The sequence below is a fragment of the Chionomys nivalis genome, chromosome 25, assembly GCF_950005125.1.
Source record: "Chionomys nivalis chromosome 25, mChiNiv1.1, whole genome shotgun sequence".
NCBI lineage: Eukaryota > Metazoa > Chordata > Mammalia > Rodentia > Cricetidae > Chionomys > Chionomys nivalis.
The window spans coordinates 19,477,988-19,505,145 of NC_080110.1; the positions used below are offsets into that span (position 1 = coordinate 19,477,988).

The following is a 27,158-nucleotide window of genomic DNA, read 5'->3' on the forward strand; positions in this document are numbered from 1 at the left end:
TTATTTTTTGTTAATGCTGTTTATTTCCTTGTTTAAGACAGGGCTTTGCTATGTAGCCAAGATTAGCTGGAATTTACCATCTTCTTGTCTCAGCCTTGGGATTACAGACAATTTTGCATTTCCTTTTTTTTTTCTGGGATGGAGGGGCAGGTATTTCGAGGTAGGGTTTCTCTATAACTTTGGAGTCTGTTCCGAAACTAGCTCTTGCTGACCAGACTGGCCTTGAACTCACAGAGTCCGCCTGCCTCTACCTCCTGGTGCCGGGATTAAAGGTGTGCGCCACCACCGCCCTGCCAGTTTTGCATTTCTAACTCCTACTAGAATGTAAGCTCTCTGAAGGATAATCCATGTTTATTATTATAATTCTGGTATGTAGCAGAGTAGACAGCTCAACATAATTTTTAAATTATTGGCTGCCTTAAAAATACAAGCAAAATATGTAAACATATTTCACAAAAGGAAAGTACAAAGACCAGTAGAAACTGTCAGCTTCCTGTGTAATTAAGAATACAAATAAAGCAAAAACAAGGCATTATATCTCCATATTGGCAATTTTTTTAAAAAGATTGATAACATCAAGTGACCATTTAAGAGCATGTCTATCATCTGGGGAGCCTTCATGGGACCGAACTGTGGGCAATGGTTGTGTAGTTTGGTCTGTTTGTGGAAGCCCTGGCAGTGGGACCAGGGTCTGTCCCTAGTACATGAGCTGACTTTTTGGAGCCCATTCCCTGTGGTGGAATGCCTTCATCAGCCTAGATGCAGGGGGGAGGGGCCTGGTCCTGCCACATCTTAATGTGCCAGGCTTTGTTAACTCCCCTTACCCTTTCTGAGGAGTGGATTGGGGGGAGTGTGAGAAGGGGAGGGAGAACTGTGGTTGGTATGTAAGATGAACAAATAATAATAAAGAAAAGAAAAAGCAGAAAGAGCATGTCCTTTAAAGGGGTAATATTAAATAAAGACATGATCTTAATGTACTATGGATGTATTTTTTAAAGGTTTATTTAATTATGTATACAGTATCCTTCTTGCAAGCCAGAAGAGAGCACCAGATCTCATTACAGGTGGTTGTGAGCCACCATGTGGTAGCTGGGAATTGAACTCAGGACCTCTGGAAGAGCAGTCAGTGCTCTTAACCTCTGAGCCATATCTCCAGCCTCCTATGGATGTATTTTTAAATTACTTGGAAGAATTACATTCTAGTTCACTTAGAGTAGTTTTGTTAATTTTGTTGAATGAAGGTAGCTGTGTGTATATGTTTATATACACAAATTCATAGCAAAGACACTAAAAAATCTTGTGTGTGCTGTTGATGGTGCTTATCTTTAGGCAAAGAAGGAACATGGTAAAGGAAGACAAAAAAAGAGTGTTTTTTTCCCCCTTCCCCACTATAGACTTGTACTTGACTAAGGGGTCCTAGGCCTGTAGCTGAGTGACAGGACACTCGCCTAGTATGCTCATGGCCCTGGTTTGATCCCTAGCATTTCATCAGAAGCACTTGTAATGAAGTGTAGGCTTGTTCCCAGCTAGCTCTTCAAGCTTCAGTTAACCCATTGATATCAATCTACGTTAACCGCAGGACTCATTACCTCCTCCTCAGTACTGTAAGTCGCACTGTCACAACATCTGGCTAGCCAGTCCCCTGCCTCAGATTCTTTCCCAGAGTTCCTGTCTCTGCCCAGAAGTCCTGCCTGTCTTCTTCCTGCCTAGCTACTGGCCATTTAACTCCTTATCAAACCAATGAGAAGGTGCCTTAGGCAGGTGAAGAAGGACAAGAGACACATCTCACAAAAACATTGTCCTAACAGGAAAAGGCCCAATTACATGTGGAAACAAAGTATGTGACAAGAAGAATGACGTTGAATAAAAAGGCAGCGGTGAGTCATTGAAGGACATTCATACTTTGTCGGTGAGCCGTTCAAAGGTTTAAGTTGGGTAATGGTGTGGGGAATGTTAATGGGTAAATGATTATACGAGGTATGCATTTGATAAAGTGAAGAGAATTAATAATCTTTCTGCATCTAGATTCCTTTGTCAAGTTTTAGAACTCCTGTGAGAATTTTCTAAAAAACATGTTTTAGTTGCATAAAGTACACAAGTGTAAACATTATAATCTATTTACCAAAATAGTAGAAAACTAAGATGTATTGTAGTTGCCATTCTGTTTGTTTTAATATGATCGGTATCCTCATAGTGATTGTCCTCGTAACTACTATTTTAAAATAATGTCATAAAATATAATTTTTTAAACTTTTGAAAATTCTTTTAGTTTGTGTGTTTTTCATATATTTATATTGGTGTACTACATGTGTGTCTCATGTCCTTGGAGGCCAGAAGATGTCATCAGATCCCCTAGAACTAGAGTTCATGTGGGTGCTGGGAATCGAACTTGGATCTTCTGGAAGAGCGGCCAGTGCTCTTAACCCTGAGCCATCTCTTCAGCAGTCAAGATTTATTTTATTTTTAATTATTTGTATCTATGTATGAATATGTGCAGGGTACTGGTATCCTTCAAGACCAGGAGAGGACATTGGATCTTCTGGAGCCGGCTAGTTAGAGGTGGCTTTGAGCCGCCTGACATTAATGCTATGAAACCAGCTCTAGTCCTCTTCAGTGAATATCTGCTCACTGCCGAGCAGCACGGCTCACTCTCTGTTCTTTCTTTCTTTATTTTTTTTAACACAGGGTCTTATTGTAGCCCAAGCTGGTTTTGAACTTGGTAGCAGTCCTCCTTTCTTAGCCTCCCTTAATCATTCTAATAAGTCAGTTGACTTTCGTGAGCCTAGTGAATTCTATTCCAGATGATTATTACTAACAGTAAATTATTGCTTGTTATTAAGTAATAATTTTTATTAAAACCTTTCTTCATTATAGTTGAACATACTTGAAATTGTAGTAGCTGGGAAGATAAGGCAGGACTCAGGATTCAAGGCCAGTCATATGGTGAGACTCTGTCTCAGGGGAAGAAAGCGCAACAAAATAAAGCCCACTTCTCATAGAATTGGCACAGGGAGCATGAAGCTCAGTTAGAAAACCAGTCCAGGTGGAAAAAGTAGATGTCTTGGGGGCAGTCTGAAATGATGCTGTGAAAGGCTTTCTAATTTTTATTAAAACTTTACATTTTGTTAAGTATGTCTGTAGAAGCTGGAGAGATGGCTCAGTGGTTAAGAGCACTGACTGCTCTTCCAGAGGTCCCGAGTTCAATTCCCAGCAACCACATGGTGGCTCGCAGCCATCTGTAATGAGACCTGGTGCCCCCTTCTGGCTTGGGGCACACATGGAAGGAATGCTGTACACATAATAAATAAATAAATATTTTTAAAAAATTTAAGAATTTCAAATTTCTGTGATCGTTTTTGTTTAAATAATATGCACTTTTATTATTTTTGTCCCTGTTGCTGTCCTGACATGAGAACTTTACTGTTGGGTGCACATTGTCTCATTTCAGCAGTGTTCCTTTAGCTAGCCTTCTTTTGATTTTGCAGGTTCCTGATTGGTCAAGGAGCACATGTAGGAGCTGTCAACAGTGAAGGAGACACACCTTTAGATATTGCAGAGGAGGAAGCAATGGAAGAGCTACTTCAAAATGAGGTTAATCGGCAAGGTAATATAAAAAACAATAAAAGGGGAACTTGTTTGGAACTATTTTAGAAAGAATGTCATACATGACTTCCCTGATAAAAGTATCTGTTGCCATTGAATGACAATCTTATTTGAATAAATTTTAACAGTCTTTTTAATGATTTTATGTATAGAATTATTCTATTTGAAAAAAGTAATTCCTATCTCTACATTGTTTTAAAAATTTGGAATATGTATCATAAGACTTGAGACATAAAAGTGTATACAATAACTTCAGAGTGAAAGAACAAGCAAAAGGACATACAAGACAGAGGTGTCACCTTGCAGATTTGAACGAGATGGCCATAAATGCTACTGATGGGAACATTTGAGCTGAGCTCTGAATGAGGGGAGAGGGTGAGTCATATGACTCTGGGAAAAGAACATTCTAGACAGGAAGCGATGAATATAAGGGTGAGAAGACACCTGATGTAGGCAAAACTGCACTAAGCAGACTAGCAGGATCAAAGTGGCAGAGCAAAAATAAGATTGCTAGATGAAGTTGGGCAGTAACAGCAGGCCACAGGTCTTACGGAATCTGGCTTTTAACCTTAGTAAATTAGGAAGCTGTTGGAAGGGTCGAGGCAAAGGGTGAATGGAATGTGATGTTTAGAAGTTTCTGGTTGTTATGCCAGGAATAGATTGAAGGGAAGAGTCAAAGTGTAATATTTAGGAAATAATTGTGGTAATCTAGTTACAATGGAGTTAGACATGACTGGGTGTAGATTCAGTGACTAGAAGGGATGTGACTGTGTGTCATGTACATATATGTAGTAATGGGGATGAAGCAGGGTTTTGCTGTGTAGCCTAGACCAACCTTAAACTTGCAGCAATTCTCCTGCTTCAGCCTCCTGAATGCTTTGATTACAAGTATTTGCCATCATGTCTCCATCAGAGGATTGTGAGTATAGTTTGATAGCTTGACCAAGAATAGTATTGAGTGATAAGATAAAGGGTATGTAAGAAAAAGAGTCCAAGGTCTTTCAGTGAACGTTGAATGGACTGTTTCCATTTAAATAGAAAGATTGTGAGGAGAATTGTTTCAGAAGAAGATCAGAAGTTCATTTAAATATGCTGAGTTTGTTTTGCCCGTTAGATAGACAGTTGAATATGTGAATTTGGAGATACAACATGGAGATAGCCGGTAAGAGGAACCTCTTTGTGATAGGGAATGGTTGCTAATGAGGACAGAGCTCTTTTCAGTTGTGATGGGGATTACAGAGTCGGCTGTAGTGACAGTCGCACTACAATTTAGAGGGTTCTGAAGATGCTGAACTATAGTAGAAATGGAATATGTCATATCTCTTGAAGGGATTTTTAAAACACACATATAATATGATATTGCAGTTCTACTTCTGGAGGTATGTCCCAAAACAAAAGAGTCCCTAAAGATAAATTTGTGCACTCATGTTTGTAGCAGCCTTGTTCACAATTACCAAAAGGTAGAAAAAACCAAGTGTCTACTAATGGAGAACTAATAAACAAAAAGCAGTGCATAAGTGCAGTGGTCTGTTATTAAAGCCTTAGGAAGAAAGGACCTTCTGATGTACTAGTCAACCTAGAAGAGAGCATGTGGAGTGATAGAGGCCACAGAGAAAAGGACAAGAACTGTAAAATTACATCTATACAATGTACCTGGAATAGTCAGATTTGTAGAGAAAGTACAGCTATGTGTGGGCGCATTTCTGTAAAACTAGTAATTGGGAGGCAGATGCAGAAGGAATTTCAGTTCCAAGCCCATATGGACTACCTTGGGATAACCCAAGAAGAAAGGAAGAGGAAAGGAGGAAGATGCTGAACAATGTCTGAGAGGAGAATACTTCCAAGAGTTGTTTAATGAGTAAAGAATTTCAGTCTTATAAGATAAAGGAGTTTCGGGTTTATTAAATAGCTGTTAATATACTTCACTCATGGAATACGTGTTAAAAGTGACTAAGATGACCCATGTGGGTCTATGGCTAGGACCTACAGCTTGCTGTTGCTGCCTAGCCATATGAGAATAGAATCACTAATTCAGAAAGTAGTATATTTTTGAGTTTCTATCCAATTCATAACCTTCCTTAAGTTGAAAAGACATGCCAAACTGTTTTAAGATGTAGTCTGTGTATGTAAGAAAGATTATAAGATATAAATTTCCAACAATGTTTAGGCAACTTACATTTGATCTTATACATTTAAAAAATCATGAAAGCATGTAACCAGTCTTCAAGGCTGTTGCCTATGTGCTTTGGTAGTGATTCACGTGTTAATAAACCATAAACTATTATTTCTCTGTTGTAATGGCTCCAGGCTTTGCAATAGAGAAATTATTAATTATTCAAAAATTATGAATGGGTTGACAATTATAACTTTTTTCAGATAACTAAATAGAATATTTGAGTATATTTATTTTAAAAGGGAGGTCAGAAGTACCTGTAGCATAGTTATATATCAGTTATGGGGAAGGAGAGGAGCTAAATAGAATCGCTGCTAAATGATTCCATTTTATAAAATTCTCTAAAGTACAAGCTAAGCTACAAATGAGTGGTGATCTAGTACTGGGTAATATCAGCAGTGGCAAGAGGGAAAATTATAATGAACATGAAGAAGTTTGAGTGAAACTTTTGTTATTTAGCTTGAGTGTGGTAATGATTACATAGGTATGTGTGTCTATTAAAACTTTCCCGATTGTACACAAAATATCTGCCTTATGTTATGCTTGAATTAAAAAAATAATAAATTTAAACCAAAAAGGCAATGGAAGTGTAGTGAGTGATAGAGTTTTCACTTAGTATAGCACATATTCTGTGCTCAGTTCTCACTGCTGCAGAACAGAAGACACAGAATATTCAAGATGACAACTGTAGTAAGGAGGAGGCCCTTGTTCATTTCCCGGCTGCCCAGACTCCTGAAATAACCACACAGAAACTGTATTAATTAAATCACTTCTTGGCCAATTACTTAAGCATATTGCTAGCTAGCTCTTACATCTAGAATTAACCCATCTCCATTATTTTATATTTTACCCTGAGGTTTGTGGCCTACCGGCAAGGTTTCATCAAATCTGTCTCTGATGGTGGCTCCATGGCTTCTCCCCTGACTCTGCCTTCCTTCTCCCAGCATTCAGTTTAGTTTTCCCCACCTAGCTTTACTTTACCCTATCAAGCCAAGCCAGTTTCTTTATTAACCAATGGTATTCACAGCATACAGAGGGGAATACCACATCAGGCAACTTTTATGTGTATTTTGCCTTAAACATTTAATTTTTTTTAACTTAAAATGTGTGTTTATAAAATTACTGTGTATGGTTTCCACACTTAAGCTATGATCATACAGGCAAACAATCTGTTCTACTAAAGTTAAATAATTGAGGAAAGATAAGTGGTATTGTTTTTAAAGAGTAGGCTTATGCTAAATTATGCTTCATCGGGAAGTTAGAAAATAAAGATTATAAAGGAGTAGGTAAAACTCTGGAAAATGGAATCTTCTCATTCCTTAGGACTAGAGAGATCATGTGACTACTGGTTTGCTGAAAATAAGCAGGCATCGCAACTGAACGAATCCCTTTTGAGTTAGAGCATGAAGCAATGGGTCTTCTTAGGGCACTCCCAGATAGCTTGCTGTGACACTTCAACTCCTGCCCTTTCACTCTCACCTCATTTATTCTGTGCCTTCCCCATACTCCTTCCTGAAGACCATCTTCTTCCTCTTGTGCGGTCATGACTCATACCTGTACAGTTACACAGTAAGAATTAGGCCAGGATGCACAAGTGAGAGAGAACAGGTGGTGTTTTCTATTCTGAATCCAAGGTACCTCAAAGCTTAATATAATTACCAGATCTGCCTATTTTCCTGTAAATTTCATGTCGCTGTTCAGTACAGTGTTTATACCACATTCTCATTCTCTGTTCATTGTTGAAGGGCGTGCAGGCTTATACCATTTCTGAGGAAATAATGTAAGCAGCTGAAGTAGGACTAGAGGATTCTAAAAGGCAACCAGGGCCCAGAAGAAGTAGCACACATTAGAGAAGTAGTTATACAACAGGAACACATGGGAACGCTGGGTGAGTGTTTCCACTGCAGTGGATTTTCTAGAAGAAGCTGAGGAATCTGAAAGAAGAGGTGCGTAATAAATAACCTTTCTGTTGTTGTTTTGCTTCTTTGAGATAAGGGCCTTGCCTTGTGGCTAGGGCTGCCTCAAGCTCACGTCCTGCCTCCGACTCCTGAGTACTGGGATTACACGTGTGCTGCCTTATGTGGTTAAGAAAAATAACTTTATCGTCCATTTTGCCATGATGTGTATTCAGATGGAAAGCTGTAATTTTCTGCCAAACAGTGATAACTGTGTAAATAAAGTAAGGGTTTTCATGCTGCTGTTTATTTAACATTAGTTACTATGGACAGTAGGTATAGGTACAAGTGGTCTTGGTACTATGGGCCTATTTTGCCGGGACCCAAGCGGACCCATATTGGAAGGAACCTAGAACATGGATTCCAGACCAACCTGGGTTCTGCTTTGTCTGAAATTTAAAACATTAAAAAGAAGAAAGAAGTTGCTAGTATAGCTGTGATCAAGGCCAGTTTATAACAGTCTATTTACTATTGATTAATGTACTGACAGATGTTCTAAGTGTTAAATACAGCAGCAACAAAAGAATTAGAGAATCTTGTTTCTCAATGATTTCATTCTAGGAAAAAAATAGCAAACGTTTGAGCATCACAACATCGTGTGTATGTGTACAATGTGTTGTAAGGACAGCATGTTCTAAGAGTAACTGCCATGGCTAGGAAATGTTTCAGAGGGATAGTGTTTGGAGGCAGTTTGCTTGGGCAGAAAGGGGATATGTACCAAGTAAAGGAATTGGGTCCATAGTTTATGTCGAGCATTTATGACTATGGGACTATAAATAATAAGTTAAGATGTAAGTAGTTAAAGGTAAGTCTTGAAAAGATAGACTGGAGACAGATGGCAAAGGACATTTTTTTTTTGGAGACATTGGAAAGATGGGAAGCTCTGTGGGGAATTCATTTGGTTGGGTTAGGTTTTTATAATGAAAAGGGTTATCGTGTGGGCGGTGAAACAATGTATGATGCCAGGAAGCGTGTATTCCTTAAGAAGGCGTTTTTTAAAGTTTAATTTCTTTAAGTAGTCTGAGTGAAAATGATATGAGCCAAAACTTAGTTATTTAAGATGGAAAAAGGTGGGACTTTGTTGAGGAACTGGAGATAAAGTGATACAGTTGAAAACTGACTATAGAGTTGACATATTAGTTAAAGCAATTCACTGAAGTTTGCAGTTGAAGAAGTGATGCTTACATAATTCACAAGGGAAAATGGGACGAAGCAGAAACTGGTTCTGGGACTGTTAGACTTTGGAATGTTCTAGGCTTATAGTATGCTCCATGACATCCAGATAGTACTGATGGAATTGATGGAGATGTCAGTGTGAGAAATCCACAGGAAGAGAGACTGATAGTGGTATACAAAGGCCCTGCACTCCTGTCGGTGCAGAATGGGTGTGGAACTTCCTGCGTATTCTTTGATTTCATGATCAGCTGTTCTGTGGTGTTTATAGTACTGCTAACCCCATTTTACAGATGAGGAACTGAAGCTTGGTTGCTTGCCAAGTTCATGCAGAAAGAAGTAATAATACTGTAATATTCCAGAATATGACAAGATAGGTTGAATTTGGGGCTTGAGAGATGGCTCAGCAGGTTAAGGGCAATTGCTACTCATCTAGAGACGTGAGTTCTGTTCTCAGAACCCATGTCTGGCAGCTCTGAACTAACTATAACCCCAACTGCCTCCCGGGGCACTCCCCACACACATAGCATACACTTACACATACATACACATACATAAAAATAAACTACTTGTTTTTGTTTTTTGTTTTGTTTTATTTTTGGTTTTTCGAAACAGGGTTTCTCTGTACCTTTGGTGCCTATCGTGGAACTAGCTCTGGTAGACCAGGCTGGTCTCAAACTCGCAGAAATCCGCCAGCCTCTGCCTCCCGAGTGCCGGGATTAAAGGTGTGTGTTACCACCGCCCAGACAAAAAAATAAACACTCAAAAGATACATTGAACTTATATTCAGTCATTGTAATGCAGTGTTTTATTGTATGTGTCCTAGAAAGTACTTTTTAATGTCATTTTATTCTTTTTTTAAAAAAGATTTGTTATGTATATAACATTCTGCCTCCATGTATGCTGACACACCAGAAGAGGGCGCCAGATCTCATTACAGATGGTTGTGACCCACCATGTGGTTGATGGGAATTGAACTCACGACCTGTGGAAGAACAGCTGGTTGCTTAACCTCTGAGCCATCTCTCCAGCCCCCTGTCATTTTATTCTTATGATGACAATTGTGTTTATATAAAATAGCTTAATTCTAAAAAAGCAATTATAAGGAAAGTTCAAATTTTAATAATTTCAAATGGAACACCTTTAATATATCTTTAGCAGAGATAATTTTTTTTTTAATTATCCCTCCCTGTCTCCAATCTCTTGCCCTGTATTGCAGGCTAACCTCAAATTCAGCTTCTTCTCCCTCTGACTCTCAGCACTCAAATTATAGATGTATGCCAGCATACCTTGCTCATATCACTGTGGTATCAGAATTCTTATGTTTAAATATGTGTATGCAGGGGCACTTCTACATGTGTCCACAGAGGTAAGGCGGAGCACAACTCAGTGTTGGATCTCAGGCACTCCCCGATTTTAAAGCAGGGTCTTTCGCTGTCCTGAACTCAGCACACAGGTTAGCTAGACTAACTAGGTTGTGGAGCCTGAGCGACTCATTAGCCTTCCCTGCTGGGATTGCACCGTGCCAAGTACCACTTAGCAGCTGAGCCTTCTCCAGCCTCATGCTGTTGTTAAATAGTCCTTTGAGTTTTTCTTTTTAAAAAAGAGAGTCTTGTTCTGTAGCTCATGCCAGCCTGTAACTCACATGGTATGTAGCCCAATCTGGCCTTAAATTCTAGATGCTCCTGTCTCAGCTTCCTGAGTGCTGGCCTTTTACTTTCGTATTCTTCTACACTTGAGTAGTAAATAGTTATACTTAAGGAAATGTTCTTTGAAATTAGTAATGATTAAGCAGAAGCTAAAAGAATTTTTGGTTTATATTGTGTTTGTGTGTATGTGTGCTTGCGCGCGCGTGCACTTAAGCTAAGGTTACAGATTTTTGGTTTTTTGCTTAATTTGTTTCTTTGTTTGTTTGAGACAGACTTTCTTTTTGTAGCCCTGACTGTCCTGGGACTTACTCGGTAGACCTAGCTGGCCTTGAACTCAGAGATCACGGCCTCTGTTTCCCAAGATTAAAGGTATGCACCACCACTGCCAGGCACAGATAAATTTGCTGTCTTATTATGACTGAGAGATTTGGCTACGTTTTTTCTTTGTTGTTGTTTTTTTTTGTTTTTGTTTTTGTTTTGTAACTTACTATGACAGTTGTTAGTCTAATCACTTGAATATATCCTACTCAATTTTATCTTCCTTTGCATTGTTTAAAGGTGTCAGAACTGTAGCAGATGACTGAAGGACCTGTTAGGTAGATAGTAAGGTTTTATTTCTCTTAGATGATAAGGTAATAAAAGAAAAGTAGAATCAGAGTTTTAGAGCTGGTGCTAATTGCTAACATCTTTTATTGATTCCTGTACTAAAACTTTATATATATTAATCTTCAAAATAACCCTATGAGGTCACAAATGAGTAATCTGAAGCGTGGCGTGTATTTATTTTCTTCCCATGGTAATACAGCTAGTGAGTACCAAGTCAGAGGTTCAGTGTCAGCCAGTCTGGGTTCAGTTCTATGTCTTAATCTGTGATACTAATAACCAAATAAATTAGGGATTTCTCAGCACCACAAGTCAGTTTGTCAAAGCTCTGGAATTTTAAAACAGGTTTACCAACATAAATTACATGATTTATTGATAGTTTTATTTCATTTTAGATTTTTTTATGAACTAAATATTAGTTGCATTAAAAGTTGTTTTAAGAATAAAGGAAGAGAGGTCTGGACAGATGATTCAGTGGCTAAAAGCACTGGCTATCCTTCCCAAGGTTCTGGGTTCATTCCCAGTGCCCACATGATGATTCACAGTCAGCTGTAACTCCAGTTCTAAGGGACCCAACACCTTCTTCTGACCTCCCTGGGCATCCATCATAGAGGTGGTACACAGACATTCGTGCAGGCAGAACTCTCATGCACCTAAAACATGAGAGGGATTTTCTTTGCTAATTTTCCATAAGGTTTCCTTTACAGCATACCTTAAACTTGGATTATTTTGGCAAGATTTGGAGGTAGGGCCGTGGTGGTGCATACCTTTAATCCCAGCACTCGGGAGGCAGAGACAGGCAGATCTCTGAGTTAGATGCCATCCTGGTCCACAAGAGCTAGTTCCAGGACAGGCCCCAAAGCTACAGAGAAACCCTGTTTCAAAAAAAAGTGTGAGAACCTTTTTTTTCCCCCCAGGGCAATGCAACAAATCTTTCTACTTCAGAGAGGGAGCCCCTGACAAACTGAAGTCAGAACTGCACCAGTGATCACTTGGAGAGCCAGTGAGCTTTTCTTGGTGTTTCCAACAGGTGTATGGGTGAGGGGTCGCTTACAGGAGCAGGGATGACTCAAGTGCAGCTGTCCCACTGAGAAGCCTGACTTAACAAGAGTGACAGTGAACTTAAGCTGTGTCCTTGGGGCTCTCTGTATAATTTAAAACTCTCGTTTCCCAGTTGGTCAGTCTCCTTCTGTAAGGCTGGCGAGGGATTTTTGTTTTGTTTTGTTTTTTGAGAGAGGGTTTCTCTGAGGAGGGACTTTTAAGAATCTTGTAAGTTTCTGCTTTCTCAGCTATGTGACATTTTGTTTACCTCCTGGGTCTCCTGAGCCTTCCAGAAGAAGGCCTCAATCCCAAGGAGACTGCTGGGAGTGATTGCTTTGTAATTGGATAAAGATAGATAAACACCAAAGTCAGAGTCTGAATGCTTTAAGATGGTGAAAGTAGAAAAACTTCTAAAAAGAGCTGTGTCCTGGGAAGTGGTAATTTGCCAAGCAGGCAAAATAAAGATATGATCTGTGTAGGAGATGATTGCTTAAACAGCACGGCACATTTGGGACCCTGGATGGAGATCTAGATGTTCACACCGATTGAAGGTAGAAGAGGAAGACGAGAGATGACCGTGTCTGCTACTTACAAGACGTCTAGCTTTGTCTCATGGGAGATGTTTAGCCGTTGAAAAATTTTAGAGAGACATAATGACCAAATTTGGGCTATTCCCATCTGACAGTGGTAGGGGTTTTGAACTGGAAGAATTGGATAAGTTCAGTTCATGATCAGAGTCCAATGTGAAGTGAACTAGTGATAGGAACTGTCAGAAGACAGACTAGGAGATGGCCCCTCAGAATCTGGTAGCTAATCGGAGAGTATTGTATGGTAAAAGGACAGTGGTGACCACAGATACTTGGTAGCTGCAGCAACAGCTAGTTTCCGGAAGTTGCTAAACTTCTACTGCTGAGTTTGAGATATACATGGCGGTGTCCCACTGCGGTTTTTTCAGTGTTTTTCTGCTCCTCAGGCTGTTACTTGGCTGATCTCAATCTCTAACTAGGTTTGTGTGAGGAAGGACAATCGTGCATATGAAACTACTTACAAATGGTTGATGGAAGTTGGAACGCTTAAGAGTAGAACTAGTTTCTACAAAGTAAGCCTTCCTCCAAGGTCAGCACCAACAAATCACTAGGTTTAAAAGTAAAACCTGCATTATTTTATTTGGCCCTGTCAAATAAATAAATTCAAAATAAAGTCATGTCTTTTTTAAATATGCTGTATTATTTTGTGTGTGTGTGACGTATTCTCTTCTGTATCCAAATTAATATCTGTGTTCAAATTACCAGAGATTGATCTACCGTGAAGCATCCAGAGTGAACCACCTCTCTGCCTTTCCTAGTACCACTCTAGTTAAGGTGACCTCTGTCTCCTGGTTGAGTCACTGTAGTAGCCTCCATACTGTGACAGCTATTCCATGTCTCACGTTTCAGCAGAAGTGATGCTTCTAAATTAAGATGACTAGGTTACGCAGTTCACTGTCCTCTATAGAAAGCTTGACATCCTTTATAAAGAGAACATTCTGTGTAGATAGATTCCCACCCAGGAGCCAACTGGTACTTCATTCCCTCTTTTCTAAACAGTGATAGCATCATTTTAATTAGAGACTATTCTCTGCCAACCTGTAGAATAGCTTCTCCTCATTAATCTCAATCATTTTGTCCTGTTTTATTTTTTTTCTCAGGTATAACTTTTTCTGCCTTATAATTAAAAGCAGCTTCACGTCTCATAATGTAGGCACTCACTGTCTGCCTGGCTGGAGAGGAGGGTGGGTGGGTGGGTGAGTGGGAAGATCCTAGCCAGACAGTTGTATATATGGATATAGATTATGAAAATATATTAGCTAAAGGAGATTAAAGGGGTTGTGTTATATATTGTTATATATATTTTTTAATCATTTATTTACTCTCTCAGGAACTATTTCTTTACCACAAAGTTTATCTATATTCTGTCAGATAATTAAGTTATAAGAATATCTTTACTTTTGATAAGCTTATTCTTCTGAAATATACTACTTATTTATAATTTATAGTCATATGTCATTAAGTAACCATTAATTGAAGCCATAAGAAAAGATAAGATCATTTAGAAATTTCCCCATTATCTTTACTAATTTAAAAATACTTTCTCTTATGGTAGAGAGCTCTTTGAAGACTGGAATGAGAAAATCTTACTCATTTTTTTAAAATATTTTATTGATTTATTTATTATGTATACAATGTTGTCTGTGTGTATGCCTGAAGGCCAGAAGAGGGCACCAGACCCCATTACAGATGGTTGTGAGCCACCATGTGGTTGCTGGGAATTGAACTCAGGACCTTTGGAAGAGCAGGCAGTGCTCTTAACCACTGAGCCATCTCTCCAGCCCCAATCTTACTCATTTTTATATTTGTTCTGCTCTTATCACTTTAGCCAAGACAGTGCTTATAATACTTTTAAATGAAAGACTTTCTCTGTAACTAGACGGTCCTCATCGTATGGAGAATATGCTAAGCTGGAAAAGAAAGGGTGTTTAGAGAGGAAAAAGAAGGCAGTTAGGGCTTGAAGCATTGACTGACTCTCCTCCATGTGGCAGAGCAAGGTCCACTTGACTTGTGTAGAGTTTAGGAGATATATACACACACACACACACACACACACATCTATGTACATGAGAATTAATCATATCTAATTGTTCAAAATTACTTTATTTTGTACAAAGGATGCTTGAATTTAAAAAAAAAAAAAAACAAACAGAAGTAACCAGAAAAGATAAAAAGATTACCAAATTGGATGTGGTGGTGCACACCTTTGTCCCAGCACTTAGGAGTTCAACGCCTGTCTGGTCTACAAAGCTAGTTACAGACTACCCAAGGCTACACTGTCTCAAAAAACAAAATACAACCAGAATAATATTGTGGGGCAAAAGCTAAATACTTGTCTGAGAAGGCTAATAAAATATCTATTGTATTTCACATTCCTTTATAATCAGCCATTTTTCAAAACTGTTATGTAACTGTTAGTTTTCATTTAAACATTAATTTTTGTAATCTCGTTTCACTGTGTAGAATTGGGAAGAGTATTCTTGAGTAAGAAAAATGAAAATAATGTGAGTATACTTTTTTCCCCCAAAAGGTGTTGATATAGAAGCAGCTCGAAAAGAAGAAGAACGGATAATGCTCAGAGATGCGAGGCAGTGGCTAAATAGTGGCCATATCAGTGATGTCCGGCATGCAAAATCTGGAGGTACTGCGCTCCACGTGGCAGCTGCCAAAGGCTATACAGAAGTTTTAAAGTATGTATTACTTTTTACAGAGTTTCATTTTCTTAAAACATGTGCAAATGTTATTTTGAAGCAGACTGTAGGAATATTTGTTCTCAGAGGAAAACAGATTGTTTCTAAAATTCTTTTCTCAAATTTTTAATATTTCTGTTCTCTGGGTATTTATGTTTGTTTGTTTCAGTTACAATTTTCTCATAAAATGGATTTAAGTATCAGACAACCATTATATCTTATCTGTGAGGCTGATAAGTTACGAGAGTCATTGGAGAGTTCCATATTGACTAGAGGTTGAGAATAAAAATAATATGTAAATAGTTTTCTTTTTACTATAGAAATGCTAGAATTCAATTTGCTGATACTATAATATTAAGTATTAGTTCATAAACATCAGTAACTATAAGACTGTATGCTGATCAGCTAGTTTCCTTGTGGCATTGTTCCTGTGTGTGTGTGTGTGTGTGTGAGAGAGAGAGAGAGAGAGAGAGAGAGAGAGAGAGAGAGAGAGAGAGAGAGAGAGAGAGAGAGACAGACTTGTTAATAAAAACAATAAAGAGTCCTTCCCTGATTTCCTGACCATTTTAATTTCACCTTTAGTAATGTAGGTCTCTCTTAGAATAGTAACGTGGTTAATTTGTTTTCTTGTCCTTCCCTATTTCTTTCTAATCTAAAGCTTTTCTGTATTTTTCAACTCCATTAATAAGTAATGTGAATGTTACCAAGCAATAATAATTACTCCTTATCTCAGCAGTTCTACCTCTAGGAGTTTCTCATAGATCTCACTTAAGAAGAAAGTTATGTGCTGGCAATATAATTTGTAATAAGAATAGAAGAATGACTTAATAAATCATAGTACATAGTTTCCATGGAAGACTCTAGCAGTTAAAACATACATGAGAAAATTTTCTTTGTATTATAGAAAGAATGCTAGTGTTATGAAATGTCAAAATCAAATGAAGAAATAAGTATTAAAAATAAGATTCGTAGATGTAATCTGTAGTATTATAAACTAATTAGTAATGTACAGCTTGGGCCGGGCGGTGGTGGCGCACGCCTTTAATCCCAGCACTTGGGAGGCAGAGGCAGGTGGATATCTGTGAGTTCGAGACCAGCCTGGTCTACAAGAGCTAGTTTCAGGACAGGCTCCAAAACCACAGAGAAACCCTGTCTCGAAAAACCAAAAAAAAAAAAAAAAAAAAAAAAGTAATGTACAGCTTGGGATAATATCCTCCCTTTGTATTTTTGCATGTGCATGTTTGTGTGTGTGTGTGCGTGCGCATATTGTGTATGTGGTGTGGTCTAGTGTGTATGTATGTGTGTGCATGTTCTGTATGTGGTGTGGTTTGTAGTGTGTTTGGAACTTACGTAAATAGGTAAATAAGATAAATAATGAAAAGAAGAAACCTATTCCAAATGAGGCCTTCTGCTTTGTCTCCCTGTGATCATGCACAGCTCCTTTCAGTGTGATTTTGAAGGCTTTCCTTCTCTGCCGCCATTGCAATTCCGTAGAACCTGTCTGTGGGCACTGGGTTTTGTTGTCTCATTTTGCTGTCCATCAGAAAGCTCTTTGAGTGTAGGTGCTTTTGTTTTTCTTTATTCTTTATTCTTCTTTATCTTTTAATTTTTGTTTTGTTTTTTTTTCTAAGCGTCCTCATAGAACCTGGCACATTTAGAGAACTATGTTGAAGATGTATTTTCCTGCTAAAGTCTTCCCTCTACACCCACTCCCAAAAGTATTTATAATTTCATGTTGTTAAAGTTCATATTGTCTAATGAGGATATGCTTTTATTATCTAATAGTCTAGTGTTATTTATCCCTCTATTAATACAAATTCTGGTCATACGTACAATAAAGGAGATCTGTTTACATCTGTTAGCCTGTTCTTTAGATCATTGCTTTTAAATACTGTTCTGCAGACAAAAGCCAGGCAAAATTATAAGAACCATATAGGAGTATTATAATAAGGATTATTTTTGTAAAAACATTCTGTGTGTAAAATTAGGGATGAATGGATATAGACGGACAGCCAGGCCAACAGACATGGTGGCACATGCTGCAGTCCCTCTACTTAGGAGACTGAGGCAGGTTCACCTTTGGCTTTTCGTATGTAGTAAGATAGTCTCAAAACCCACAAAATATATTTGGATGGACAAAGCCCTAATAATTAGAGTCCTAATGTGCTGATTCAGTAGTGCTATAGTTGACCTGGAGAATATTTTTTATTAAACCAAGTTTTTAAGATGGCTTTAGTACTGAGCTAGGTTTAGAAATAGCCACTATAGCTAGATATTATTAATTAATAGTCCGGTTTATATTTCTTATGTTTTGGCTTGTTTTCCACAATCTTGCTCTTTAACCCAGACTAGCGGCAGTCATCCTGCCTCAGCCACCTGAGTGCAGTGACTACAGATGTGAACATTTACACATAACCACCACTTCTAACAGTAAACAAATAGGTGATTATACATTAGCTGTCACTACCACCTCCTTTAGGTAAACAGAAGCCCTTCTCAAGCTCACCATCTTGGAGAGTCAGGTAAAAGTATATTAGATTTCTGATGTAAAGCATCGTTTGCTTGTGTGTTGGGCTGTGCTATGTGCAACTTATAGGTTCATTATGTGAACATAATTTCTGAATAAAACAAAGGTCAGTGTCACTTTGCAGTTAGAAGGGCATGCTAATTTATATTACTCTTTGCGTTGTATTAAAAATGTATTTCTATTTTATAGCTTGTTAGTGATTGGAATATCTGCTTTCTACTGATGCAAAATAGAAGACTCAGTACCTTGAAATATGTGTTTCGCTTTGTTTGTACCTAACAGAGTATCAGTTTCTTTTGAAATTTTTTGTAATAGATCATAAAGGTTCAAAAAGCTTCCATAAACCATTTCCTCAAATACAAACAGCTAAGCATTACAAAATAAGCTTCTTGGATTCTAATATATTTTTAGGCCACATTTGGCCTGAGATGCTGTATCATCTGGACATCTAAAGATAGCTCTTGGAGCAGCAAATAAGCTTTATGCACAGATTGATCCATTGTGCTTAATCTTATTTTTAAAACTGGGCTTCTTGGTGAAAATTTTCACTTACAAGTGATACTAACAAGAATTAATCAGTGTCATATCAAACTGTAAAAGTTAAGATCATTAGCATTAATTAAAAGCTCATTGTGGCAATGACTCAAGTGTCTTCTGTAAGTTACTTTCCATTTGCCCTAGTTAATTAATTAAGAGGAGGAGGACTTGGAAGTCTGAAAAGAATTAAATTGCTAATTGTGCTTAAATTGCATGATAGAAGGCTGTTGATCATGTTTGTTAATTTCTAGATTTTAATGATTATCTAATTCACTGTAATTTCTTTAGACTTTTAATACAGGCAGGCTATGATGTTAATATTAAAGATTATGATGGCTGGACACCTCTTCATGCTGCAGCTCATTGGGGTAAAGAAGAAGCATGTCGAATTTTAGTGGACAATCTGTGTGATATGGAGATGGTCAACAAAGTGGTAGGCCTTTTAAACATATTTTAACACTAGAAACAAAATTCTAACCACAATATAATCTAAGATTATGAATTATGTGACCTTTATCTGCTGTCCATTATTAATCCACTTATTAACGTTTAAGTTGTTTTAGTTTCCACATGAGGTGTTTATGCTCTGTTCTGCGGAAAAGGGAGTAGAATTCCTTGAGTAATCATTTTATCATACATGTACAGAACATTTGAAGACTTGCATAGCTACTATATTTTTAGGTACTCATATATTAAGAAATTATGTGTTTGTTTAAATGTTTACTGCTGTCAGTAGAAGTCGGAACAGCGTACTAGGGTGTTTCTCATTCTTTTTGACTGATCATCTTTAAGGCTAGGGCTTGTTTGTTTGGAGACAGTGTCTGATATAAGACTGAGTTCTTATATCACTGAGGTTTATGTTGAGACTGATCGCCTGCTTCCACCTCACATGTACTGAGATTGCAGGTTTACACTGCCTCAGCTGGCTGATGATAATCTTAGTAGCCTGTCACAGTAGTTAGTGATAGTGGGTCCTGAAGTGAGATTGCTGAGATAGAACACTGACAAGAAAACTGTATGAATTACTTCATGATCCATAATTTGATAAAGGAAATGGGGAAAAAATAAATTTGTGTATCATGTTTTTACAAAACCATGGAGATCAAGTTACCAGGTTTCTTGGGTCACTTTTCCCTTTCAAATAGTGTCATTTTGTCAGTGAACACAGTATTCTTGCTAGTTAGTTTCCTGCTCCATGTTGGTAGACAGGTTTCACGTACTCACAGTTGAAAGCTTAAAGTATGTGTTCTGTTATATGAGTTTCTTCCAGTATTATTACAGGCCACTTACTCACTACTCACATGTGTAGTATCAATAATTGGTTTATTTAGTAATAGTGACTTCCAAAAAAGACTAAAATGGAAGATTTTTTTTTAATTGAAACAGTTTTCCAAAAAGATAATGTAACTTCTGAATATAACATGCTATGTTTCCCTGGCTAAGACATATGTAATACATAATCTATATGAGAAGAATTTCATTTTGCATTTGGCCTATAATTAATTATCTTAGATATAATACATATTTACATGTGAAAATAAAATCATTTTATTTTCTAACATTGAATTTTCTTATCACTTTTTTTTTTTTTTTTTTTTTTTTTTTTTTTTTTTTTTTTGGTTTTTCGAGACAGGGTTTCTCTGTGGTTTTGGAGCCTGTCCTGGAACTAGCTCTTGTAGACCAGGCTGGTCTCGAACTCACAGAGATCCACCTGCCTCTGCCTCCCGAGTGCTGGGATTAAAGGCGTGCGCCACCACCGCCCGGCTTCTTATCACTTTTATAGCAACTTCTTTTGTTTCTATAGATTTGTTCTCATGTCTCTTTTTTCTCATAGTCTAGAATGCCCTGCCCTTTCATGTGCGTTATCTGACATCACCCTTTCACCACCCTCAGGGGTTGTGTTCGCAGGTTTAGGATGTGCTCAGAGAAGCTGAATACTTTCCTAAAGCTTCACTTTAAGGTTTTCTCTTTTTTTTTTCTCTCTTCCTTTTAGTTTCTTTTTTCCATTGTTTCTCTACAATTTGTTTTTTAATTTCTACTAAAATTTCTTTTAAGATGCAAGACTTTAAAAACATTTTAATAGAAATAACGTAGACAATTCTAAATGCTTTTATACCATATTTAGTCATAATTTTTTAGGTTTATTTAAAGATTCAATAGTTACATAACTTTCCTATGTGAGTCAAGCTGTCTTCTCTGTTCTTTGTTATATTTTCCTTAATTTTTTATGTGTGTAAGTATTTTATCTGCTTGTGCACCACCTGCATGCCTGATGTTGACTTCACTGGGACTGACTAAGTTACAGATGGCTGTAAGCCAGCATGTGGATGCTGGGACAGAACCCAGGCAGCAAGAATTTTTTTTGGGGGGGATGGCATTGAATCAGGGTTTCTTTGTATAGCCCTCGCTATCCTGGAACTCACTGTGCAGACCAGACTGGTCTTGAACTCCTAGAGATCCGCCTGCCTATGCCTTCCCAGCTAGGATTACAGGCATGTGGCACCAATCTGGGGTCCTTTTTATTTTTGTAAAACTACTTTCTATAATAGTTCAAGTTTATCCACAACTCACTGTGTAGTCCAGGCTGACCTCAAACTCTTGATTCTTCTACCATAGACTTTGTAGTGCCAGAATTATAGAGCCTCTGTACTTGGCCTGTCTTATGCTTAATTAGAGCAGATCCTTTTGTAGCAATTCTGTGAACCTGCTATGTGACTTTATCATGTTATTTCCTTCTTTCATTAATACTTTTTAAGATTTGTTTTTATTTTATGTGTCTGGGTGTTTTGCCTGCTTGTGTCTCTCCACCGTGTATGTAAAGTGCCCTAAAGGCCAAAAGTTGAATCTTCTAGAACTAGAGCTGTAGATGGTTGTGAGTCACCATGTGGGCTCTGGGAATTAAACTTCTTTCCCCTGGTAGAGAAGTCAGAGCTCTTAACCTCTGAGCCATGTCTTCGGGCCCTTTCATGAGTACTTGTTTTCTTTAAAACATCAAGTAAAGGCTCTTAAAGTACTATGAGTGTTTACATGACTTAACAGTAAGAAACCTGATTTAGGGCCATGTTCACACCGTACACATTGAAAGTTTTTTTAAAAATGAAAATATAATATGTGGAAAACAATATTAGTATAGAAAATATACAAATCCTCTAAAGTCTATAAAAGTCTTTCTATGTGAAAATGATGTTCTAAAAGTCAATAGAACATTTTCTCAACTTTTTAATTTGTCTACAAACTATAAAACATTATCTTAACTCTTAATATTGATTTTAAATATAAAAATGTTTATTTTGCTTTTTATTAAAATAATTACTAGAATATACCTATTGTCTCTTTAATATCATTGATGATGATTTTCTTATTGGAATTTCTGTTCATGCACAACAGTTAGAGCATATTATCTCGATGTCATACAGGTTTAAGTATTTCTGCTGCTAATGGCACAGGTATTTTTTCCCATCTTAATCCCTCTCGACCTCATGTTTGCATACTGTGCAGTTACATCATATGCTGCAGCAGTGCAGGCCTGGATTCTATCCCCACGTCTGCTTCTCTCACCTCCATGACGCTGTCAGTTATCACTCAGACTTCCCATCTGAACACTGAAAATCATCAATAGTTTCTAGAACCCACTTCACCGGTAGTTCTAAAGATTTAAAGAGATCGTGTCTGCAAAAGCAATTCATTTAGAATGAGTAAGAAAGAAAAAAATGAAGAGATGATGAAGTTAGAGTCGAACCATGGCCTTGATAGATCTGTGGCTCTGCTAATGAGTACGTATATTGAACTGATTTGTCAAGCAGCTTGCTTTGTTCCTTTGATTTGACAAGTTCCTGCTTTCCAATATCTCATCTCCATGTCCTTAGCCGTGTACAGTTCTTCACCTGACTCAGCTGTGTGCTTTCCTGTGCTTGCGGTCCATTGGAGACGCCGTGGCGCAGGAGGGTAGCTACAAGTCTCAGTGCCCAGGCTCTCGTCTTGCAGATGACATGCAGCCCGTGCTTGTGTTCCTGATACATGTTGATAGGTGGTGGGGGTGCTTTCTACATTGAAATGTTTTCTCTCTTATAGCCCACATTTTACTTGAGTTTTCATTCTCTTTCTGCTGCTGTTTGCAAAGCAGACTCATTAATCAAGGGAGAAAATGAGAAGAAAGGTTAGTTAGTAAAGTAACCGGTTTCTAGCTATTAAAAAGAGAAATTTCAACTACTGCAAAAATGTAATTACAATTCATAAAATTTATAATGGGATTTTCTTCATAAGGTTTGGTAAGTGTTTAAGAAATCAGTGAGTTATTTGAACATAAGGGCATGATATTTAAAAATACAAATTGCATTAAAATATAGAGCTTCAAACGTTTTAGAACTAAATGTACAGAGAGTACAATATATCAAAACTGAATTTCTGTCTTAAAATTTCAACCAGTTATTTTATTACAGATCTTGGTTTGGGGTTTGTTTTGTTTTTTTGAAGTCAGTTTAATTCTTAGCTTTTACTGCTTCCGGCTGAAATTGGTCAGGAGAGATGTTCCAGCTTCACCCCTTGGTTTGATAGAGAAAGGTGACTTTAAAACCTTGAATGTTGTTCCACAAGGAATACAAATATGCTGACAAGTGTTCCTTTGAACTCATTTTTAAGAGTAAACAGTGCTTGAAGTTGCTGCATAAGCACACACACAAACATATTTAAGTTTTAGGAAATAATTGAATTAAAAGGCTTCAAAACCTAGAGTAACCATATCACTCATTAATTTCACTTTTAACATGGGAATTGCCCCCCAAATACACACACACACACTGTGCGTCTTCCTAGCAGTGTCTTTAAAGACTTATTTTTATTATTTTAATTATTTGTAAGTATATGTATCTGAATATATGCACTTGAATGCAGGTGCACTTGAATGCAGGCCAGAGGTATCAGATCCCCTAGACTGGAGTTACAGGCAGTAACCAGTGTAAATGCTAGGAACTGAACTTGGGTCCTCCGCAGGAGCAGTTCTGCTCTTCATCCAAGTAGTGCTTCTTATTGTAAGCAGAGAACAAAAGCAAATGACCAGTCTTGATTCAGATTAGTAAAATGTGTACATCATGCCATGGAATTGTATTTTTCAGTGAATGGGAATAAACTAATAATACATGTTATAACATAGATTAATCTTGGCAGCATATGAAATGAAAGAAACCTATCTAAAGGAGTTTTGTATAATTTGATTCATGTAAAATGTTTGGCACAAGCAAATATATATACAAGGTAGGTTAGTGGTTGCCTTAGTTAGGAGACATGGGAAGAAGGTAGGCAGATACTTTAGGATATGCTTATTCTTTTGCGGTTGTTAAAATTTTCCAAAATTGTAGTGTGAAGTTACTGCTATAAATATACTCAAAAAACATTGGCTCATTCTGGTACTAAAATGTAGGGAAAGTATTGTGTTCCGTTGTTCTCACACATGAATTTCGCATGTAGTATTGGAGTTCTTTGTATACCTGTTTCCAGGGAATCGAGAGTTAGCTTAGTCACTGGAGTGCTTCCTTTGCAAGTCTTATGACCTGAGTTCAGTCCCCTGAACCCTATAAAAGGCTGGGTGGGGTAGCCTGAACTTTTATGTCCCTGGTGCTCACTGGCCCAACGTAGCTTACTTTTGAGTTTCAGGCCTGTAAGAGACTCTGGAGGACAGATCCAACAGTGCCCTCTAACCTCCAGATCGGTATTCGCACACATGCATGTATACCGACATGAACATGAAATGTGTGTGATTTTTCAAAATTGTGATTTATTTATATTTATCAAAATTTGTGATTCATTAAATTTTTACTACTTCTCATTTCCTGTCTAGGGCCAGACAGCCTTTGATGTAGCAGATGAAGACATTTTAGGATATCTAGAAGAGTTGCAAAAGAAACAAAATCTGGTATGTTTGATTGCTAAAAATTGCTTATATTAATGAATTTGCCTTAGCTTTGAGTTTTAAGCAGTTGAAGTGTTGTGGTGCTATTTTATACTGTTTTAAAGTTACTCTTAGTAATCACAAAATGCCAGTGGGCTAGAATATAGGGGTGGTGGGGTTGGGTCACCCATATTGTTGGTTACCTGTTTCTGTGTCTTGCCTTTTACAAAATGAATACTTAAAACATGTTTTTCTAATTTCCTAAGACAATATGCTTAAAAGGTATGACCGTAAACCCAAGTTTATAATAGAAGGCCCCAAACAGGCAGGGAATGCCAAAACTAGGAGATAGAGTCTACATATGTTACTGTCAGTCACCACCATAAGTAGACAGTGGACCCTGACTTCCGTGAGCTGAAGACAGAAGGACTGACATTTTTCTTTTTATTGCTGATTAGAATCCCTGGGGTTTGTTGTGTTTTAAACTACCAACTGGTTTTCAGGCTTTTTCTTTGTAGTTAATATTTATATCCTTTTAAAATGACATTTTTAATAACTTCATTCTCTTTATGCTCTGTACTGTGCTAATTGATATTACCCTTCTTCCTCTTGCATGACTGTGGATAAAGCTTCATAGTGAAAAACGGGATAAGAAATCTCCACTAATCGAGTCAACAGCAAATATGGAAAATAATCAGCCCCAGAAGACGTTTAAGAAGTGAGTAATTGATGAAGGAAGGGTTTGTTTCTGCTAGGAATGGAATAATGCCGTGGCCACTGAAGCTTCTGGTGTGTGTCTGAGGGAAACTGATAATGTATTTGGACCTTTAATGTTTATAATCAGTTGAAGTTTGTTTTCCTTTCACAGCAAAGAAACACTGATTATTGAGCCGGAGAAAAATGCATCTCGCATTGAGTCTCTGGAACAAGAAAAGGCTGATGAGGAGGAGGAAGGAAAGAAGGACGAGTCGAGCTGCTCCAGCGAGGAAGACGAGGAGGATGACTCAGAGTCCGAAGGGGAGGCCGGTAAGCTTACGAGCATCCGTTCATTCTAATTTTATTGTTCTTGAAGTTTGGAATAATATAAGAAAGGCTTCAGTCTTACCTTTTTTTGTATGAGCTTGCTGCCTGTTGTGTCTATCTTGGTAACCTGTGAGTTTATTGTTTTTTGCCTGTCAGGAGGTGGTGGCTCCCCTCCACTTCTTGCTGATTTGTGTTTAGATTTGAAGAAGGTACAGAGGCTTCTCAGCGTGTCCTAGGACCTAGAGGATGGCACGGATAGAGTTTGAGCGGCTTCCCAGCATTCAAGAACACAGGGATCCATTGGCTCCTATGATTTAGTAATCTAGAAGGCTGGCTCTGTCAGCTTCCCAAGTTCTCCCTAAATGGTCAAGGAGCGGAGGGGCTGCTGAGATTACTTTCCTGTGAGGCTATGAAGTAATTGGTTTGAGAAATTTGAAGATATAGCAAAGTGTAATACAATAAACATTCATTCTAATTACTAAGATTTCAGAAGTAATAACTCTTGAAGCTCAGTTACTTTAAATTTTCTTTTTAGTAAAATAAAGATATTATATGCAGCTGTCTGTAAAATCTACCTTAGCTTTCCTTTTCTTTCTTCTCAAAAGGCAGTCATGAGATTTTTTTCAATAATCTTTTAGTTCGTATCTATAGTCTTCTGGTTTTTCAAGACAAGGTTTCTCTGTAGCTTTGAAGCCTGTCCTGGAACTAGCTCTTGTAGATCAGGCTGGCCTCAAACTCACAAAGATCCACCTGCCTCTGCCTCCCGAGTGCTGGGATTAAGGATGTGCGCCACCACCTCCTGGCTCCGTGTCTATACTCTTATAGTACACTCAAGTAATATATGACAACTATGTTATGATACCAGGGTCTTCATATTCATAGTTTACTTTGAATGGTTGTACATGAGTTCATTATTTCTCATAGAATGAAAACTTCATGCAATATTTGAAACTTTCTTTGGTTGGTTTATCTCCAGTGCTTACAACAGTTGAAATATAGAAGCAGTGGGTATTTTTTAAATGACACTCTATAAGTTAAGTACATTATTTCAAGAAAAATTAAATTGTGCATATTTAACTTCAGATTTCTTGCAAGCAAGAAAGTCATATTCTCTGGGACATTTAGCCGTATTGATATGACTATAAACTGTTGTCGAAAGTATTTTTTTAAGATTTCCTGGAATAATGATCTTGAATAATAGTTACTTCATTAGAAAATTAATGACTGTCGTAGGCTTTTTACTAATATTTCTAAGCATTCAAATTTTAAGTGTTACTTAAGATTTTCCCTCTAGTTCAGCAGTTCTCAACCTGTGGATCACAGTCATCATGAAACACATATTTTCAATGGTCTTAGGAACCCCAAACCATAACTTTATTTTCGTTGCTCCTTCGTAACTAATTTTGCTGCTGAACGGTATTTCACTTCCTAAGACCATTGGAAATACATGGTTTCCAATGGTTGTAACCCACAGAGTGAGAACCATTGCTCTAGTTTTAAGAGTTACTGAAGTTAGGTCCTGTTGTGCCCTTGTTTGTTAATGTTATTTAAAGTTCTGCATCCATAAAGACAGATTCTAGAAACTCCTTTCAACCCTGCCTGCTGGGCTGGAGAGGCAGCTCAGCAGATAAAACTTAAGCACCAGAATTCAGAGCTCCAGAGCCCATAGGAAAGCTAGGCAGACATGCTGGCTACTTGGGATGCCCCCCTTCA

The 27,158-nt window shown here is 37.8% G+C and overlaps 1 protein-coding gene across 8 annotated transcripts in view; it reads left to right on the top strand.

Moving 5' to 3' along the window:
- Ppp1r12a (protein phosphatase 1 regulatory subunit 12A) overlaps positions 1–27,158 on the top strand; it is a 115,671-nt gene that overhangs the window by 49,506 nt on the left and 39,007 nt on the right. For 5 of the 8 annotated variants that reach the window (XM_057757507.1, XM_057757513.1, XM_057757511.1 and 2 more), the window contains exons 3-8: positions 3,486–3,604; positions 15,315–15,474; positions 18,827–18,971; positions 24,372–24,446; positions 25,052–25,140; positions 25,273–25,448. In XM_057757507.1, the coding sequence (XP_057613490.1) occupies positions 3,486–3,604; positions 15,315–15,474; positions 18,827–18,971; positions 24,372–24,446; positions 25,052–25,140; positions 25,273–25,448 (764 nt within the window). The remainder of the gene's footprint in view (positions 1–3,485; positions 3,605–15,314; positions 15,475–18,826; positions 18,972–24,371; positions 24,447–25,051; positions 25,141–25,272; positions 25,449–27,158) is intronic. The other 3 variants (XM_057757508.1, XM_057757514.1, XM_057757510.1) reach the window with 1 other exon arrangement.